Source organism: Rhineura floridana, chromosome 4, assembly GCF_030035675.1.
Source record: "Rhineura floridana isolate rRhiFlo1 chromosome 4, rRhiFlo1.hap2, whole genome shotgun sequence".
Lineage (NCBI taxonomy): Eukaryota > Metazoa > Chordata > Lepidosauria > Squamata > Rhineuridae > Rhineura > Rhineura floridana.
This window is the reverse complement of record NC_084483.1, coordinates 41060001-41077311: the sequence shown is the minus strand read 5'-3', so window position 1 is coordinate 41077311 and position 17311 is coordinate 41060001. Positions and strand designations below refer to the sequence as shown.

At 42.3% G+C, this 17311-nt stretch overlaps 1 protein-coding gene across 4 annotated transcripts in view; it reads right to left on the bottom strand.

The window, feature by feature from the left end:
• Positions 1–17311, bottom strand: part of PXDN (peroxidasin) — a 127590-nt gene that overhangs the window by 17632 nt on the left and 92647 nt on the right. For 3 of the 4 annotated variants that reach the window (XM_061622865.1, XM_061622866.1, XM_061622867.1), the window contains 5 exons: positions 16683–16791; positions 15502–15659; positions 11432–12935; positions 8389–8523; positions 7163–7371 (listed from right to left, as the gene is read on the bottom strand). In XM_061622865.1, the coding sequence (XP_061478849.1) occupies positions 7163–7371; positions 8389–8523; positions 11432–12935; positions 15502–15659; positions 16683–16791 (2115 nt within the window). Of the gene's footprint in view, positions 1–7162; positions 7379–8388; positions 8524–11431; positions 12936–15501; positions 15660–16682; positions 16792–17311 lie in introns of those variants that run through there. The other variant, XM_061622868.1, reaches the window with a different exon arrangement.

Here is a 17311-nt window from a genome sequence, read left to right as displayed (position 1 = left end):
TTCAGAGAATAGGAAGGTTTTGACCTGGCGCCGGAAGGAGAGCAGAGTCGGCGCCAGGCGTACTTCCTCAGGGAGACTGTTCCATAGTTCGGGGGCCACCACTGAGAAGGCCCTAGATCTTGTCATCACCCTCCGGGCCTCCCTGTGAGTTGGAACCCGGAGGAGGGCCTTCGTAGCAGAACGTAGTGCACGGGCCGGTTCATATCGGAAGAGGCGTTCCGCAAGGTATCGTGGTCCCGCACCGTATAAGGCTTTATAGGTTAATACCAACACTTTGAATCTAGCCCGGAAACATATTGGCAACCAGTGCAAGCTGGCCAGAACAGGTGTTATATGCTCGGACCGCTTGGTCCTTGTCAGCAATCTGGCCGCCGCATTTTGCACTAGTTGTAGCTTCCGAACTGTCTTCAAAGGTAGCCCTACGTAAAGCGCATTACAGTAATCCAAACGTGAGGTTACCAGAGCATGTACCACTGATGTACCACTTTACTCAAATAGGGACGTAGCTGGGCTACCAACCGAAGTTGGTAAAACACATTCCTAACCACCGAGGCTACTTGAGCCTCAAGTGAGAGGGAACAGTCTAAAAAGACTCCCAGACTACGAACCCGGTCCTTTAGGGGGAGTGTAACCCCGTCCAGGACAGGGTATATATCCACCATCCGATCAGAGAACCCGTCCACCAACAGCATCTCAGTCTTGTCTGGATTGAGCTTCAGTTTGTTAACTCTCATCCAGTCCATTGTCGAGGCCAGGCAACGGTTCAGCAAATCGACAGCCTCACCTGAAGAAGATGAAAAGGAGAAGTAGAGCTGCGTGTCATCAGCATACTGATGACAACGCACTCCAAAACTCCTGATGACCTCTCCCAACGGCTTCATGTAGATATTAAAAAGCAGGGGGGACAAAACTGACCCCTGCGGGACTCCATATTGGAGAGCCCGCGGTGTCGAGCAATGTTCCCCAAGCACTACCTTCTGGAGACGACCCGCCAAGTAGGAGCGGAACCACTGCCAAGCAGTACCTCCAACTCCCAACTCCGCGAGCCTCTCCAGAAGGATACCATGGTCGATGGTATCAAAAGCCGCTGAGAGATCAAGGAGAATCAACAGAGTTACACTCCCTCTGTCTCTTTCCCGACATAGGTCATCGTACAGGGCGACCAAGGCTGTCTCAGTGCCAAAACCGGGCCTAAAACCCGATTGAAATGGATCTAGATAATCAGTTTCATCCAACAGCGCCTGGAGCTGGCCAGCAACCACCCGTTCCAAGACCTTGCCCAGGAATGGAACATTCGCCACTGGCCTGTAGCTGTTAAAATTGTCTGGGTCCAAGGAAGGCTTTTTCAGGAGTGGTCTCACCACTGCCTCTTTCAGACAGCCCGGGACCACTCCCTCTCGTAAAGAGGCATTTATCACTTCCTTGGCCCAGCTACCTGTTCCATTCCTGCTAGTTTTTATCAGCCAGGAGGGGCAAGGATCCAGTACCGAAGTGGTTGCACGTACCTGTCCAAGCACCTTGTCCACGTCCTCGAGTTGAACCAACTGAAGCTCATCCAACAAAACAGGACAAGACTGTGCTCCGGACACCTCACTAGGATCTACTGCTATAACTTGAGAGTCTAGGTCCCGGCAGATACATGAGATCTTATTCTGGAAGTGATCGGCAAACTGATTACAGCGGGCCTCCGATGATTCCACCCTGTCCGGAGGGTTTGAATGGAGAAGCCCCCGGACAACTCGAAAGAGCTCCGCTGGGCGGCAAAGAGATGATTTAATAGTGGCAGCAAAATGATGTTTTTTAGCTGCCTTCACTGCTCCTACATAGAGCTTAGTCGAAGCACTAACCAGCGCATAATTGTATCCGTCGGGAGTTCGTCTCCATTTCCGCTCAAGCCTCCTCCTATCTTGCTTCATCGCTCTCAGCTCCGGAGTATACCATGGAGCTGTATGAGCTCTACACAGGAGAGGGCGTGCAGGAGCGATCGTGTTTACAGCCCGGGTCATCTCCGTATTCCACAGAGCGACCAGGGCTTCAGCAGGAGCGCCAGTCCTATCAGCCGGAAAATCCCCCAGAGCCCTTTGAAAACCTTCAGGATCCATTAGTCTCCGGGGGCGGACCATTTTAATAAGTCCCCCACCCTTGCAGAGGGAAGAGGTTACTGAAAGTCTAAACTTCAGCAAGCAGTGGTCTGTCCATGACAAAGGGAGTGTTGTAAAACTCCCCACATCCAGATCACTTTCCCCATGCTCAGTAGCAAAAACAAGGTCTAGAGTGTGCCCCGATACATGTGTTGGACCACTAACATATTGAGACAGCCCCATGGCTGTCATGGAAGCCATGAAGTCCTGAGCCGCGCCAGACAAAGTGGTCTCGGCATGAATGTTGAAATCCCCCAGTACTATTAGTCTGGGGGACCTCAACAATATATCCGAGACCACTTCCGCCAGCTCAGTTAGGGAAGCCATTGGGCAGCAAGGTGGGCGGTACACCAAAAGGATTCCCAGCCTGTCCCTCTGGCCCAACACAAGGTGTAAACACTCCAGGCCAGTAACTGAATGAACATGGTGCTTGGTGAGTGAGATGGAACTCTTATAGACCACAGCAACCCCACCTCCCCGACCCTCAGATCTACCATGATGCTGGACCAGGTACCCCGGTGGGCAGAGCTGAGAGAGACCAACTCCTCCCTGCTCACCCACCCAGGTCTCGGTTATACATGCCAGATCGGCTGCCTCATCCACAATCAAATCGTGGACGAGGGAGGTTTTATTATATACCGATCTGGCATTTAATAACAGCAACTGGAGATCTGAGAGTTGGCTGATAGGACTACCAACGACCTTGCGGGTGTGGGAAGGACCGGAACAAGGCACAGCCACAACATGTCTGGACCGCGTTCCCCTTACCTGGCACGTCCTTCTCACAGCGCCATACCTTCCTTTGCCCGTCACTACGGCAATTGGGGCCCCCTCAAGTCTCCCCGCCTGATGGATAAAACTCTCTCTGAAGCACATAATACAACTAAAATATACAACAATTAAACGTATAAAAACAGCTATATATACAGCCATATATACAGCATATAAACAAACATACATTCATATAATCAGGCACCCATTCATCTCAAATTGCATCAACAAATTGCTTCTCCCCCACCACACCCTGGACAACCTAATGTTTACCATGGAAAGTTAGCTATGACCTGCTGGTCCTGATTGTGAAGGTACTGCTGTTAAAGCCACAATAACCCCATTATCCCCAATGCCAATCCTAAACCAAAACCTAGACTCCCATCCTTTACCCCCTTACCTTGTGTATGCCCAATTAAATACAAAGATATTTATTTCTGAAGTAACCATGTATACAATTGTACTACAAGTTAACTCTACAGTGATTTCTTAATGAGTGCCTGGACATCAACTCCTGCACAACAGAAGACATATGTAAGCCTCTTTGTAAAGTTTTCACATTTTGTATTTACCATTTAAGGAGGGGATTCTTTAACATCCACCCATACTTATTATGTAACAGTATTTGAAGAAAATAATTTCTAGGGAGCACCTGATCCTAGATGAACCCACCACAGGAAAGATGCATCCTGGTTGCTAAGTAAAAAGGAAGTGTAAAGTGCGGAGGTTCTAAAGACTACTAAAAATTAAGACAGAAGCAGGGAAGGTGCACCAAAAGGAAGGGCAAAACAGCAGCTCTTTAAGACCCCCTTTGCCTGGTGTCCAAACAACTCACTTATCAATCACAGCTCTGACTTCACTCATTGGCTAAAAACACTGACAAGCAAAAGCAGCCAGGCCAGGCTGGCTCATTTCACAGAAATTGCTTAGAAGGGTACCTGCACATTTTGCTCCATAACCTTCTTTCTGGAAGGGCTAGACATTTGCTTTTTTAAAAAAATTCAGATTCTGGACTACCTCCCTGGGGCATCACTGAATGCCTTTGCAGGCATGATGTACAAATTCTGCTTAAAATCCTTCATGCAAACCCACATAAAATAAAAAGATAAAAACCAAGCAACCACAACAGTAAAAACAACAGATAAAAAACTAAAAGCACAGAGTAGCAGAATGTTTAGCTGTAAACCAACACTAAGGAGGCGGAGCAACAACAAAAAACCACTAAAACCCAAAAGCCCAGGGAAATAAAAGTATTTGTAATCCAACAACACACCTTTGCCTCCACACCCCCAAAGAAGACTCAAGACACCTGGACTGGGAAAATATATTTATTAAAACATAACAAGAATTTTGGAGAACCTGCAGACCAAATCAACCAAATTAACACCGTTTGGGCAGGTGAGGTTATAACTATATTTGGTGGGGAAAATCCCCCGAGTCCCATGGACATGTCACCAGCTGTAGGCTGTGGCTTCCACAGCCAAGGATGGGGAAGAAATACCTCCCTCCTTGCTAGGTGGGCCTTGAGTCGGCACCCACTCTACGCATCTGGGCCATGTTGTACCAGTGTCACCCAAATGCACAAGCTAGACCCCAAAGGCACCCCCTAGGTGCCACCAGGCATAAAGCACTGGGAGATCCCCAGAGGGTGTCCCCAACCCCATAATGCCTCAGTATACCTCATGATAACCCCCAGCCTCCTCACCTGCCTGATCTCCACACCAACAGGTAAGCAACCACTCCAAAAGCCAATTGAATTAACCCTGCAGTATGGAGTAAGCAAAACGGGGGGGGGGGGGGGAAAGAGAGATTCTAACAATGAATCTTCTCCCAAAATTCCTACTCAGCCCTAAACAGTAAGCCATGCTTTCCACCCCTTCCTTATTTTCCCTGGGGACCCATGTGGCCTCCCTCCTCACTATGGGTCTAAGCCACTCAAGTCTCCTTTGAAGCAGGGAGGGGTGGAGGCAAATGCTCCCACGGAAAGTGGGAACAGTATTAGTTCAGGGGCCAAACATGCATTAAAGGGGAAGGGAAGATAGAAGCTGTTTAGGATCCCTGGGATTCTTATTGCCTGGTTTCCAAATAACTCATTTATCAATCACAACTCTGATTTCACTGACAGGTGGAAGCAGGCAAGTTCATTTCACAGAAATCTCTAATAATACCTGCACATTTTGCTTCATAACATTTTTTCTAGGAGAACTATAGACTTAGGTGTTGTTGTTTTTTAAAAAAATGAAAGCTCAGAGTCTGGGGCCCTTTCTGATGGCACAATTAAGGCTTTTGCAGGCAGCAGGTTGGCAACCCCCAGTTTATATAATGTATAATTGTATTTACAATGTATCCAGTGTGGTGTAGTAGTTAACAATGTTGGACTAGGACTTGGGAGACCAGGGTTTGAATCCCCGCTCAGCCATGAAGTTCACTGGGTGACCATGGGCCAGTCCCCACCTCAGTCTAACCTACCTCACAGGGTTGTTGTGGGAATTAACTGAGGAGGGGGAGAACCATGTATGCCACCTTGAGCTCCTCGGAGAAAAGTTGGGATATAAATGCAATAACTAACTAACTCATTCATCATTGGCGATCATTCGTGGCTGAGTAAGATTGTCTTCCAAGATAAGGTCTTTAACAGTGGGTCCGTGACTGTGGAGGCCAATTCTAGATCCACACAGCCTCCCATAGTGAGGAAACAGGCTTCTAGATGGAAGATGGTCGCAATGAAGATTTGTTTAACATGCCTTCTGCTTAGCTCGTTTGTGCCATTCGCCCTGTATTCATGCTTCGTCGAAGTCCATAGCACTTTTGATAATAGCCGACCTCCATTTGTGACGTTCATGGGCCAAGACTTCCCAGTTCTCGATGCTCATGTTACATTTTTTTAGATTTGGTTTCAGAACATCTTTAAACCTCTTTTGCTGTCCACCGATATTCCGTTTTCCATCCTTAAGTTGGGACTAAAGTAGCTGCTTTGGAAGACTAACTAACTACCAGTAGGGAGGCCAAGAACTGAAAGTGGGTGGCTCTGTTTGCCAATACTGCATTTTATCCCATAAAGAGATGAGAAGGCAAGGGTGATGAGGTAGATGGGTATAAACATAAAGGGACAATGGCTTGGTTCCTAAATTCCTGTGAGTTGAACTCTGCTCATGGAATGCTCCTGCTGATGGAAAGGGATTTTCACCAATCCCCCCTCCCTTTCCCTACAGCTACCCTGGAACAGCACCGGAGGTAGCATGGGGAGCTGAAAGGAGGAGGAGGAATTGGCGAAAATCAGCTCCCTGTTTCCACCAGTGGGAGACTCCACTGGATCAAAATCCCTTCTGTGAATGGAAGGACCCCTTCTGTTAATGTAAAGGTAACTCAGGATACAAACCATTGCCCTTAAATGATATATTGTTCCACGGACATAGCACATAGGTAGACCACTAGAAAATAACATAACTTGAATAACTTCAGTATTAAGTGAAGTTGAATAGTGTGGGAGCTCACAGCTGTGCATTAGAGTTGTGGAATGTTTTCCTATAGTAGATTTCCTGGCTGAGGGTGAAAGGGAATGTTATAAGAAAATATGCTATATACTGCAGAGAGGAGGTTTGTTCAACAAAATTCTCCACCTGAAAGCAATGATCCCTCTTCAGGGGGACATCACTATGCAGATCTGTGGTTTGAGAGGGTTGATTGATGTCGGTACTTTAAGAAGCATATATAGGGAAAGCTCAAAAGGGGAATAGAACTGTCAGAAGTCACAGGACTAAAGTAAAAAGATGAAATATTAAGCACTGTGAGTGAGAATCTATTTTGCTTACCTTATTAGAACAGTGATAGTGTGGTGAAATGGTTAGCCAAACTAGTACTCTGGTTTTGTTATTATGCAGAAGAAGAGCTGCTTTGTATTTTTTACATTACACTGTTTTATTATTTGTTAAATGTTCCAGGAAAAGATGAATTTCAACAACAAACTTAATTTTAAATCTATCCTGAAAAAATATTTAGGAGTGAGGAAAACACTGTCATACATTGGTGCACGAATAAAGCCTCCAAAAATATCAGCTTTTTACAGTATAAACTTTGGCCAAACTGTCAGCTTCTAATGGAGAAATGCTTAATTGGAAAAGCTTGATATATAAACTCCCCAGTTCAAGGTCGCTGATTCATAGGGTTGCTATTAGTTGTAATCGACTTGAAGGCACATACATAACAACAACAAATAATTTTAAGTTTCAGATATGTGTGTGTCTACCTACCTTCACAGCAATCTTGCCACATTCTGAGATCCACTTTAGGAATTTCATCACAGCTTCCATATCCATGTGGAAACTCAGCCACTCTGAAAACATCACGTTGCACTCTGGTTATGTTGTCACTGTTGTCACATAGAATTCTGGCAAGGGATGCCTGCTTGATCTGAGTTAACTGAGATGGAGTAAACACACCTGGATTCTCATGCCATAACCTGTAGTCTCACATAAAGTAATAATACATTATTAGACAAATCTCAGTTTAAAAATGAATGACAGAACATTCTATCAGAGAACAGGGTTAAACAGTCCAGTATCTGGACTGTATGTATATTCATATTCACAGAACCAAGAAAGTATTGATGCATTTAATGGCAACTTGACTTAAGCATTAAGAGTGCAAAACAACTACTTGCTAGTGTTTATTTTATTTTATTTATATAAAATTTTATTTAAAATTTAGATAACTTTGGAACATGTGTCCATATGTGTATATATACAGGAAGAGAGACAGGAAGCAGCATAATGAAAAGAAGGCCAGGGTAAGCAATGTAACTCACAAGAGAAGGAACAAGGTAGTCTATACACCAGGGATAGGCAAAGTGAAGGGTTGGAGGGATCTATTGAACCCTGACACGCCCAACCAGAGCCAAGTGCAAAATAGCTGCTGAGAAGAGGAGTCAAATGCAAAATGATGGCTTAGGGGGGTGGACCCAATTATCTACTGCTTGCAACATTTATAGCAGGGGAATCTTCTCTGTTGCTGCTACTGTTAAACAACTCAGAGACATAGGAAACTGCCTCATGGTATGTAAGACCATTAGTCCATCTAGCTCAGCATTGTCTGCACTAACGGGCAGTGGCTATCCCCCAGCCCTAACTGAAGACATTGGGGATTAGTCAGGGATCTTCTGCATATAAAGCAAATGTGCTGCCACTGAGCTACAACTATTGCTGATCTACAGGAAATCATTCAGATATCTAACAGTAGACCCTGATCTACTTCTGCCTGCCCCTGATTTACCCAGAGTTCACAAATAAGAGCTCCTGTACCTTTTGCCCACCAATTCCTAGATCTTTACCTCAAGGTACTCTTCCTCCAATGCTAGCCTACTCTAGCCAGCTGCTAGTCTAACCAAGGATACGAGAGAGAACACAGTCACAATAGTTGCTATTAAAATTGTAAAAAATATTAATTTTAAAAATCAAGTTTGTTTTCTTCAAAAACTTACCTGTCCCCATCTCGGAGACGTTTAAATTGTGTGCTCAAGAGACACATCAATGTTGGTCCCAATCTGCTACCAGGAACTAAATCTTCTACCATAAGAGCAGGAAACAAATCTATGTTCAGTGGTGAACCATATAATCTAGTACAAGAAAGATAAATGATTGTGGATAACCATATATATATAAATTCAGCCATGTGCCACATTTAAGAGTGACAGCTGAAATTTCACACAATTGGGCTAGCCTAATTTTGTTACATGATTTTACTCTATTTCTCAATTTGTTGCCTTGCCTGTGTGTCTGTATAGGAATTAATTTGACCCAGCACTCACTAGGGTTCAGCTCTGGGATTTTGTTTGAGCACCTGTATCCGATCTTCCGCCTTTTTTCTGCACTCGCTGACTAGAGATGAATATATGTTTGCGCTTGTACAGTGTCTTTCTTTCTCCAGACAGAGACTGACTTCACATCTCTAGGATTAGTCAGCATAGCTTCCAGGCAGGCTTGAGCCCTAATTTCTACTGGGGTTATGTAAACTGATTTTGGAACGAAGGTAATTCAGAAGTTAATTCCCAACATTTAAAGCATTACTTGGCTCAATAAAACTATTTAGTAACTTAGTTTGCTACTCATATGAATAATAAAATAGTTTTAGCTTTCTTCACACATACCTACTTTATTTTATTTATGGGAGGTAAAACTAATAATACAAATAAGAATTGCTGGGCATCTGTAGTCCTCACTGTGGCATATCATCACCTGATCAGACTGTATGCTTAGTAGAGACTTTATGTAAGTGGAATGGTAGCAACTCTGGTGCACACAAATACAAAATGTGTCTTCCTTTATGTGGGGGAAAAATTACCTAATCATGAGATTTGTCCTCTTATACATAAACTTACATATCATACTGAAAGTGGGATTGGACCAAGGTGAAGGAGGTGTGAAAACTGGAGGGAGAAATATCAATAATTTAAGATATCCTGACGATATCTATACTACTAGCAGAAACTAGTAATGATTTGAAACAAATTGAAAGTTAAAGAGGAAAGTACAAAAGCAGGACTACAGCTGAACGTCAAGAAGACTAAAGTAATGACAGCAGAAAATTTATGTAACTTTAAAGTTGACAACGAGGTCATTGAACTTGTCAAGGATTATCAATACCTCGGCACAATCATTAACCAAAATGGAGACAATAGTCAAGAAATCAGGCTAGGACTGGGGAGGGCAGCGTTGAGAGAACTAGAAAAGTTCCTCAAATGCAAAGATGTATCACTGAACACTAAAGTCAGGATCATTCAGACCATGGTATTCCTGATCTCTATATATGGATGTGAAAGTTGGATAGTGAAAAAAGCGGATAAGAGAAAAATCATTTGAAATGTGGTGTCGGAGGAGAGCTTTGTGCTTACCATGGACTGTGAAAAAGACAAATAATTGGGTGTTAGAACAAATTAAACCAGAACTATCACTAGGAGCTAAAATGATGCAACTGAGGTTATCATACTTTGGACACATCATGAGAAGAAATGATTCACTAGAAAAGACAATAATGCTAGGAAAAACAGTAGGGAGTAGAAAAAGAGGAAGGCCAAACAAGAGATGGGTTGATTCCATAAAGGAAGCCACAGACCTGAACTTACAAGATCTGAACAGGGTGGTTCAGGACAGATGCTATTGGAGGTCACTGATTCATACGGTTGCCATAAATCGTAATCGACTTGAAGGCACATAAAAACAACAACAAATACATAAACTTGTGCTTGATGCCACTCTACTCAGGCAAAACTGGGAACAAGATTTTGTCATATCTAGCATAATGGTGTTTCCAGTACTGTCTAAAGGCAGCAACATCATATACAAGTTTAAATATACATATGTAATATATGTAATATATATTTAAATACAGTAGGGCCCCACTCATACGGCCGGTTATATTCTGGACCCCCGCTGTAAAGCGGAACTCATTGAATAGAATGGCATGCAATGCCCGAAAACCGCCGTAAAAGCAGAACAAGTGCCGTATGAGTGGGGCTTTAGTCTAATTGAGACCGCTGTATTAGCAAAGCGCTGTAAAGCGGGGCCCTACTGTATATGTATGTAATATACACTGCCATGAAACTAAACATTTTGTTCTGCTCCCGCAACAGACTTCTGCTACCAGAACTTCCCCCTCCTCTTCTCTTCCCTTCAGCCCCCCGTACACCCTCAAAACTTGCTTCAGAGGAATGGGGGACACTCCAGAGCAGATTTTGGGAGGGGGACATGTGGTAAGTCCGTCTGTGCGAGTGGAAGTGTTGGATACAACCTCTGAGTGTTGCTTTATTTTAAAAAAAGTCTTAGGAATGTTCCTACCAAAGATACACCTTTTTAATTTTAGGTCAGCCTATAGATACTGTGCTTATCTTTTTCCTTGCATGCTTCCCCCACCCCCCATTTCCCCCAATCTATTAATGTAGTTCATGTACCTGAGAACTCCAAAGCACACACAGAGTTCCCTACCCACAGGATCTATCTTATTTTAGCAAAGGGATCAAAGCCTTCTTTGTGTGCTATAAGGCATAGTCCTAATGTAATTTCCAGGAAGTAGCACTCCATCAATGTTCCCACCTCAAGGTCATATAGCTTCCCCTAGTCCTGTGTCAACACCCATGAAGTTTTGCAGGCAGAAAGTGTACATAGGTTTCTATGTGTGTAGGCTTTCCCCCTGCAGACATTATCTGCTACACCTAATAAGAGGACATTGGAGGCAGAGCTGGGTGGTGGTGGGGAATCATGCAGCCTTCAGAGTGGAGCTGGCAGTGCAACCCCAATCCTGGGTGAACACATGAAGACCTCTTCCCATGTATAATGCATGAAGAGGGCTCAGCTCTGCACACAAACAAATATAAAAATGGATTTGGTTCTTTCACTGAGATGAACAGGGAAGCCAGCTAAGCAATGCATCAGAAAGGCGTGTGGGACTCCTGATCTGGATGTTCATCTTTCTTCAAAAACACTTGGGGAGCATTCCAACAGAAAATATCATCTTTATCTGGAGCTCACCTCCTGAGTTTCTCTCTGATGTCAGGATTCTTAATTTCATTTTTTAGATCTTCAAATGTGTGTGCTGAGGAAAGGTTGCAGTAAACTCTAAAATCATGGTAAGGTGGGATTCCATGATCTCTGCCTCTTTGAATATTCATTGCAGCCAGATCTAAAGCTACTGCTCGTGCCATGGAGAAAAGCCTCTCTGTCAATTCTGTGTTGAGCAACTGTGATGTCACACGCATCTTACCAGCAACACCAAATAACCCTCTTAGAAGTGGATCGATGCCTCCTTCATTTACAATCCGAAATGGAGAGAAGAATGCCTTATGAAGAGGTATATGGCCTTGTGGAATAGTTTCAAAATATTCATCCAACCGATACAGTATGGGATTGATCAGTGTGTGACCAAACCTAAAAGCGGCAGTTGCAAACTCATTAGTTATGCCAGAATTAATATTGGGATCATAACCTTTATATTCGCCAAGCATCTTCAAGCCTACCTCCCCCAAAATCTTAGGCAGCCAGTGGCTATATGTTATGTGTTGCATTTCTGCACCAACAATTTTGCGTGTTTCGTGATATATTGTATCACCGTCCCAATGTGGGTTGAGCTTCAGTAATTCTGTGGCAATTCTGTTGTGTTCTCTAAACCACAGGGTGTGCATGCTGGTGAGCCCCAGCTGTTCATTGGCACGATGATCGCCAGCTAAGAAACAAGGAATTGGGCTCTCGTTCTCATCCCTCATACATTCTGTTGGTGGGCCAGTAGCAAATGGAAGAAGGGGCTTTCCAGATCTCTGTACAATGCCCTGTCTCAGAAGGCCTCTGTGACTTGCTAAGTCTCTGATTTCTTGTGCCTCATGCTCTGAACTGCCATATACATTGGATGCATCAATATAGGAAGTCAGTTGGTTTATCTGTTCTCGTGGGTAAACAGAATTCATGAGAAGAGATGTCATGCCACTTCCGCAGACTGGACTTGAACGGACAAAAAACATGCACCGTGCTCCATTCCTGACTCGAGGATCATTGGGTGGGATCATGATGGAGAAACACGGAGGATCATTTGTACAAACTGAGCTGCAATGCTGACCATCAGAAAACCTGGCTTCACTTAGAGCCGCAACTGTGGAGTCAAGATCATGATCTAAGAATTGGCCCCACTGCATTAGCATATGACTAAACTGGTCATCAGGGGTTATTGTTTCAGTCCCTATCAGAGTAGTGGAAACTAAGCGTGGCATTGGGAGTGTGTATCCATTGTAGCGGCGGTTAGCTCCAATCCCCCTTGGCAAATTAAATCCATTTTCATAGACTGACTTCAACAAGCGTTCGAAGGCTGTCAGAGAGGCTCCCCACATCGGATGCTGCAGATTATTGCAAGTTCCATCATGTGTTCTGTATTTCTGGTGATAGCACATATCTGAACAGTTATTCACACGCCTATGGGCAGTGCAGCCTGAGAGGTTAGCTATCAGATTCAAATACTGTGGAGATACAAGGTCATTATAGTGATAGCCTGAAAAAGATCAGAGAGAAAAATCAAATACTTCTTAAGTACTGGAAACAAATGTCAGTAGTGCATGCTTTAATTAGTTTAACCATGTAAAATCTGCGTTAAAAAATAAACTAATTAGTTAGGGACCATTTTTAATCAGGGACACTGTGAATTAAGGGCACAGTTCTTTACCTTTTGAGGCTCTTTTGGTTCTGTTTATTAAACCATAAACTAGAATGTATTTCCTTTGGTATCTCAAAAGGTATGACAGTACTTGATCTATTAAAGTGTGAACCAGCACTCATGGTTTGTTTCTCTCAAACAAACTGCTATCGGAAGCCAAGACTTGTTCATGAAAAGAGATAAGAAAATATTGTTAGGTAATTTCAGTCATATTTGACATGATTCCACCCATGCCAGGACTATTTGTGCATTATCTTTTATGAATAATTTAAATTATTAATTTTACTAATGTTAATTATTATTAATCCATAAAGAAGTGTTAGGATTTTATACATAACCATCCTTGTAAATGGCCTGTTTACAGAATACTGCAATCAAATATATTGCACTTGTAACACGTTTTACACTGTCAAAGTAAGGATTTGGCCATGGATTTGGAGATATAACAATGTGATAAATGACTCAATATAAATTATCTGTTCAGTCCTAGTTATGTGGAAAAATTTGTGTTGCTAAATTAATATGGTGAAGGTTCAAAACCACAAAGCATGCAAACCTGTGCACAGTTCAGAGACTGAAGTTTAAAGTTTTTAACATGCTTTAATAAAATTCACAATTACTCAAAACAAAAGTACTATCCTAAGCACAAGTATTTCCTTTCACATGATCAACCTGGCTGTAGCATTTGGTTATATGCCAAGTCCCAGCTGTTCTGCCTTCCTAAAACTTTAGTATAACTTCCAAATTCTTTGCAATATATCTCAACCGCAGGTAACTGCCAAAAACAAGACCTTGGAGGGATAACTAAACAATTGCTTCACAAGTGTGATGTTAGCTTATGTTATATTCAGACTGAGAATATGGCTGTCTCACCAGCAATTATTAGCTATTGTCTAAAAAGGTCATTACAAACCAGGCTTTAAGCAGCGTGGATATAGAGTTGGTGCTAATCTTGAAGCAGCATTCCACACTGGAGGAAAAGCAATAAAAAATCATATGTGTTTCAGTTGTGAAATTTTGGATCAGCCTTCATGGTGTTAAAACATCCTAAGTGTGTATTGTATTTTGCATTCAGAATAAAGTAAGCAATTAGAGAGTGGAGAAAGAGAGAGGAGGGAAACTAGATCATAAAACAGAATTGGTTTCTTTAAAAATAAATCTATATATTATTTTTTAATTCAATCCATTCTGTGGATACTATTTGAAGCACTAAGCAAACTTTCACAGTTCTGGCTCTTGCTAGTGGAAACCCCAGAAGTCCATCTAACACCAAGGCCAATTCACACCACCACCCTACTTTCAGTTGCTCAGTGTCAGTGAGATGGACCAATGGATACAAGAGGGGAAAATGTATTTTCCTTTATTTGGGATTAATTCTGGACTTAAACTTTGTGAACTCTAGCCTTAGCTTCAAATTCCAAGCTTCTTATCCATTGCAGCTTCAGAATTGAATAATGTTCACTCTCTTCCCACACAAGTGTTTTTGTTTGTGATAGTATTATTTAATTCATTCCCAAAAGTACCTTTGCTGGAGGGAAATTGAAACCAGGTTGCCTACCACTTCTATTCACTTTGCCAGAAGCAGTTTGGATCAGAGAAATCCCCTAGTCCAATAAGGAATTTTTAAAAAGGTTTTAAATGGGTATTTTGTTTAGGATATAAGGGAACAATCCTATACTCAACATACATCAGCTGAGGGGCCAGAGGATATAGCAAAAGTCCCACTATGCCAGTGGAACATGAGATCATCATCATCTATTACCCACCCTTCACCTTGATGTCCCAGGGCAGGTTACAACAATTTAAAAACAGGACATTACAAGCAATTTACAAACATCCTAAAGTCCCAAAATAGGGTGGGTCTTAAAAGTAAATGTCTCAGGTGTTAAATGCCAGGATAAAAAGTGTGTCTTTAGCATTCGTCGAAAACTGTACAGGAAAGTTGCCAGATGCACCCTGGTGAGGAGGGAGTTCCACAACTTAGGGGCCATGACAGAGAATGCCACCACCACAGATTATATACTGGCAGAACTGTTTAAACACACCAGTGGGGGGGGGGACATGGTGGGACTGGGAGGTTCACACATAAAAATCCATTTTTAGAACCTGGCCAAAGCCCTGATGCTGATGATAAAGCTGGTGGACAAAAATCTCTCCCACTGAACTCAGTAACAAAACACACACACACAAAAACACAAACTCTGCTACTGATCACCACCTCACATTGTGATGGCACAATGAAGTAGAGGATTTGACTCTGTGCCCAATCATATTACACTTAACATCCATATGTAAACTTCCAACAGGGCTGCCAAAATTTTGATGACAAGGCACATAGCACTAGACTATATCACTCTGGCTTCATGTCACACACACTTAGAGCATACAAGGAAAAAGCACTGACTTGTCCCATTTAGATCAACCATTAGACCATCTTGCACGTGTTCTTGAATTAGCTGTAACGTTCTTTCAAATATTTCTCCAGCTCTTGCTTGCTCAATAGTGTAAGGATCTCTTGGGTATCGAAATAAGGCTAGCAAATCATTTGGAGAACGAGGACGACTAACAGATAAAAAACAGGGAAAAGACATAAAAATAAAAGGTAAACATAACATCCAGTATGCTGTGCCCTTAATCTTAACACTATTCACTAACATGTTACTAATATTAAGACTATGACCCATAAAAGCTTTAAATATATTAAATTATCTGTAAGTCATTTATAAATACATACCTTGATTACTTATCCCAAATTGCCAGCAAAAAATAAATAAAAAATGTATCAGCAGCTGACTACTTCACATGGTTGTTGAATAAGGACTGTCAAGCATACTGCATAGCTACAAAACTAAACAAGCAGAAACAAACCCCTTATTTAAACATTTCACAAAATTAACTGTGGACTGAATTATACAAAATCTAATAAGAAAATATATTTCCCTCATACATACAGATTTTAGATATGGTCCAAAAGGCTGCTTAGAAAGCACCATGTGCACAACTGAGCTTCAGAAAGCAGCTCTTCACACGCCCCCAACACTTGGAGAAACTTAAGCAAAATAACATCCCCTGCCCTCTTGCTGGTATGTATCAAAAGATGAGTAGACTGTGTCCTTTGAGAAAAACAGTTGTTCCTCTTCTTTTTTAAAAGGGATTCAACTTCTATGTGAAGACTCTGAATTGGCTGCAGTTCTACAATTCCATGGAAACAGGAAATACACCACATTGCTCTTACTTAGGGAATCAGACACACTGTTTCTGCACTTCGGATCTTGACAGATTCACCATGCTTCAGCCTAAATGGCCCTCCCTTCCAGTCCTTACAACCTTTAGAAATATCCCAAAAGCTTACTTATGCACTACGCTATGGGTTTGTAGCCAACCAATGTCTGGATGTGCCTATATAGGACTGGATGTGAAAATGGGGGGGGGGGATTTCTTGTAGCTTAAATGTTTAAAAGAAGTAGAGTGAAGCAGAGTGTCCAACTTTTCTAAACTGCCATGTCCCCTCAAGCTACCATTACAAAATCAACAAGTAATACACCAGCACGTTGTCATGATGAAATAAAACCCTCCAGACAATACCTGTCAAACAAATGTGTACGAGTTGAGTTTATTGCTCTGTCAACAGTAGCAATTGCTTCAACAATTGAACTTGCGACAAATTGATCTCCATTTCGACTGACATCAGGAACTACAGAGGGAGGGAGAAAAAAGAAAAGCTGCAAATTTCTCCACACATAAAATGACTCACTATGGGCAAAGGCAGACATGACATCATTCTGGTATTACAAAGAAATTGCTTTTTTTCATAAAAGTTTTACTTCTTGTACAACTGAAAATTTCTAATATCTTGAGAACATTCTAAAAATATTTAAACTGCTTTGGGAGAAAACTTCATTCTTTTGCAACTACAATGAAAAAGTTGTCTTTAGTATATGCTATTGATTTTGTAGTCATCAAAATAGACAATGCTATAAGGGAGGTTAGACCTTAATCCAAAGACCCACAATTAAAACATGTGGGCATGATAGAATCACACTATCTAAATGGCTCTGGGCTTTATCTTCTTGATTACTTTATTCCTGGGCCTTTTAAAACCGATAGGAGTTTCAAAGGCAGTGCATATGACATGGAATTCTGTTGTGTAAAGAAAGAAAAAGGAAAAAGCCAAAGTAAATACCAAACAAACATCTGGTTCAATAGGTCTACCT